Here is a 3,108-nt window from a genome sequence, read left to right as displayed (position 1 = left end):
TTGTTCTCTCAGCAGCAAAGAAATAAATATATTGTTATTTCAGCAGCGATCAACTATACAAATAGCTTGTTAATTCAGCAGCGAACAATTAGATATCTTGTAAACTGAGCTGCGTAGAGCTAGATATTTTGTTATCTCAACAGCGAACCACTAAATTAATTGTTAAATCAGAAGCAAATAATTAATTATTTTGTTAACTCATTAGCGTACAGCTCAATATCATGTTCATTCAGCAGCGAACAGCTAAATATGTTCATTCAGCAGCGAACAGCTAAATATGTTCATTCAGCAGCGAACAGCTAGATAGATATCTTGTTAACTCAGCAGCGGACTATTGAATATATTGGTTTCTCAGCTAGCACCATAGAGTGAGTAGGTCCTTTTTCCAAAAATTGTGGACTTTTTCTTCTACACAAAGGATTTACATGAAAGTAGAGTGTTTGTTAAAAAAATACAAAAAATAAAAATAAAATTGCACTTTCTGGGCTTTATAGGATGTTAGAGTGGTTATTAGATCTCCCCCCCCCCCGCTACGTCCCTGAATCGGTGTACAATTTTGCACTTATATCTAGAACAACTCATCTATTAAAATAGAGGTTCGTATTGATTGGATACTATAAAATATTATGTCCTTTTGCCAGTTGCTTAAGTCTTTATTTTACATAAACAGATATAGTTACAGGGATGTTAAAAGTTATAAATTGAATAGATTGAAAACAAAAACTAATTATAACTCCGTTTTTGTTGTTTTTTTTCAAAAATGTCCTGCAAGGGAATCTTCAATGATAATAATATTTTGTTTAAATTACCTGTTTTCACGGCGAAGTTTTGAACATAATTTTTAAAAGCAGACTATTTAAAGTTTTCTGAATCTTATCATAGCATTATAAATGTCATTCATCCTCCTCTTTTATTTCTCTATATTTGACTGTCTGGAGAAAATAGACCTGTTCAGCAAATCACTTTAGATAATTTAATTCAATATCTAACACTTAAACCAGCATTCATTCACCAGTTAACTGAATAGGTATGTCGCTGGTTTACGTCAGCTCTATGAAATAATGATGTTTTGTTATGCTTGACAAGATCGGGTAATCCAGTCAGACTTGTTGGAATTGTTTTTAACCTTAGCGAGTAAAACTGAATATTCCAGAAATAAAAAAATACGAACTTTAATAGATTTCTTTTTCTCTTGTGGGTTTCGTATGCAATAAAAATTAGATATTTCCATAAACTTCACAGAAGTCTCATTTATATCAGGAATTTGACACACAATGCCTACGTCTATAGGTTGGTATGAGTAATAACTGTTTGACATCAGGCTCACCGTCGTTTTATTGCATGCCAATATTTTGTAACTTTGCACATTGTTTAGGTCGTTAGCTCTGTTACAAGCATTGGCATAATAAAAACAGAAATGACTTTCATAATAACAGTATAAGTGTACTTACCCTAAACTGATATGTTAAGAATTTCATTTCCCTACCTGTAACAGGTGATAGTTGGTTTGATGGATGAAGACGTTCACTGGTTTTAAGATTGAGAACCATTCCCTCCTCCGTAAATCGTTATAAGCATTATTTAATTCTGTGTTTAACTGTTGTAGAAGGATATTCTCAGTAGTTGTACTTTATATTTTATAATTGTTGACTTAAGAAACAAGCGATTACTCCTAGACAAAGTTTACAGAAAGATTAGTTTGAACGCTTGGTTGTGTCTCGAGAGTGAGAAGTGTTTGCTTCAGGTGGCAGAAGTGGGCACCGTAGTGCCTTCCGCGGCTCTACTGTTTGTGGACTTCTGGGATACGAGTGACGATGCTCTGAAGTGACGCAGTCACTTTGCCCCGCCTACGTTTTTTTCAACAGATATATCGATGGCCTATCAGAAAAGAGAGTCTCGCCCATTTAGGCAGACCATGAAAACGGCGTTGAAAAGACCACAAAATGTAGGAGTGAACTAACATTTTATAGTCTGTATAGTACAAATAAGTGTTTCTCTCAAAATATCTGAATTGGAAGAGTAACAAAATAGACGTGCATTATCAATAATCGTAAAGATCTCTAATACAAAATGAATTATTAATATAATCTATTTTTAACTTATTCTCCTGATATTTTGAGATATATATTGAAGCTAACAATCCTTTACCACCTTGTCTCGTTTATGTTGTTTTTTGTCTATTCTTTGGATGAAGATTATAAAAACAAGAAAGTTAAAACCATGAAATATCTAGCTATTTTTTGATCGTACGTCATGACATAATTATTTTTGTTATTAATAAATATAATCGATATTACGTATCACTAATAACAAACATCATTCAACATAATGTTTGAAAGATCTATGAAGATTTGTCCTCGTGTTTATTTACCGTAGCAACCAAAGGGAGTAACTCAAATAACTTCTGTTTAATTATGTTTATTTCTAAACGACGCTTGATATATATAAGTGAAGGCTTGCTTGAAAAGGCTACTGTCTCTTATACATGTTAGATCACTATACATTATGTTATGTCGTTTAAGATATACAAATTAATTATAGCTTTTGAACGTTAAGTTTTACATACACACAAATCAGACATAACCTGTGAACGTCAGGTTTTACAAACATACAAATCAGACATAACCTGTGAACGTCAGGTTTTACAAACATACAAATCAGACATAACGTGTAAACGTCAGGTTTTACAAACATACAAATCAGACATAACCTGTGAACGTCAGGTTTTACAAACATACAAATCAGACATAACCTGTGAACGTCAGGTTTTACAAACATACAAATCAGACATAACCTGTGAACGTCAGGTTTTACAAACATACAAATCAGACATCCCTTTTGAGCGTCAGGGTTTACACACAAAGAAGTAAATAATCTTTAGACGTGAGGTTTTCATACATTGCAAGTATGTATGTACGCTGAACATCAAGACATACACAATTATAATATTCGAATTTCGTGCTTACGTACAAACATATAATCTATAACCCCTTAAACATCAGTTTTAGATACATAGAAGTAAATGAAAACATTCGCACATCATGTTTATACGTATACAAGATGCAAAGATGTTTACACGTACAGTGTTATGAGTTTACATCAACATAT

The 3,108-nt window shown here is 32.8% G+C and overlaps 1 protein-coding gene across 1 annotated transcript in view; it reads right to left on the bottom strand.

Moving 5' to 3' along the window:
* Positions 1-1,689, bottom strand: part of LOC111087112 (homeobox protein aristaless-like) — a 25,984-nt gene extending 24,295 nt beyond the window's left edge. Inside the window, exon 1 of the mRNA XM_022392594.1 lies at positions 1,487-1,689. Coding sequence (XP_022248302.1) covers positions 1,487-1,550 — 64 coding nt within the window. The 5' untranslated portion in view covers positions 1,551-1,689. The remainder of the gene's footprint in view (positions 1-1,486) is intronic.
* Positions 1,690-3,108: the final 1,419 nt, after the last annotated feature.

The sequence above is a fragment of the Limulus polyphemus genome, unplaced genomic scaffold, assembly GCF_000517525.1.
Source record: "Limulus polyphemus unplaced genomic scaffold, Limulus_polyphemus-2.1.2 Scaffold59, whole genome shotgun sequence".
Lineage (NCBI taxonomy): Eukaryota > Metazoa > Arthropoda > Merostomata > Xiphosura > Limulidae > Limulus > Limulus polyphemus.
This window is presented reverse-complemented; position numbering and strand designations above follow the sequence as displayed.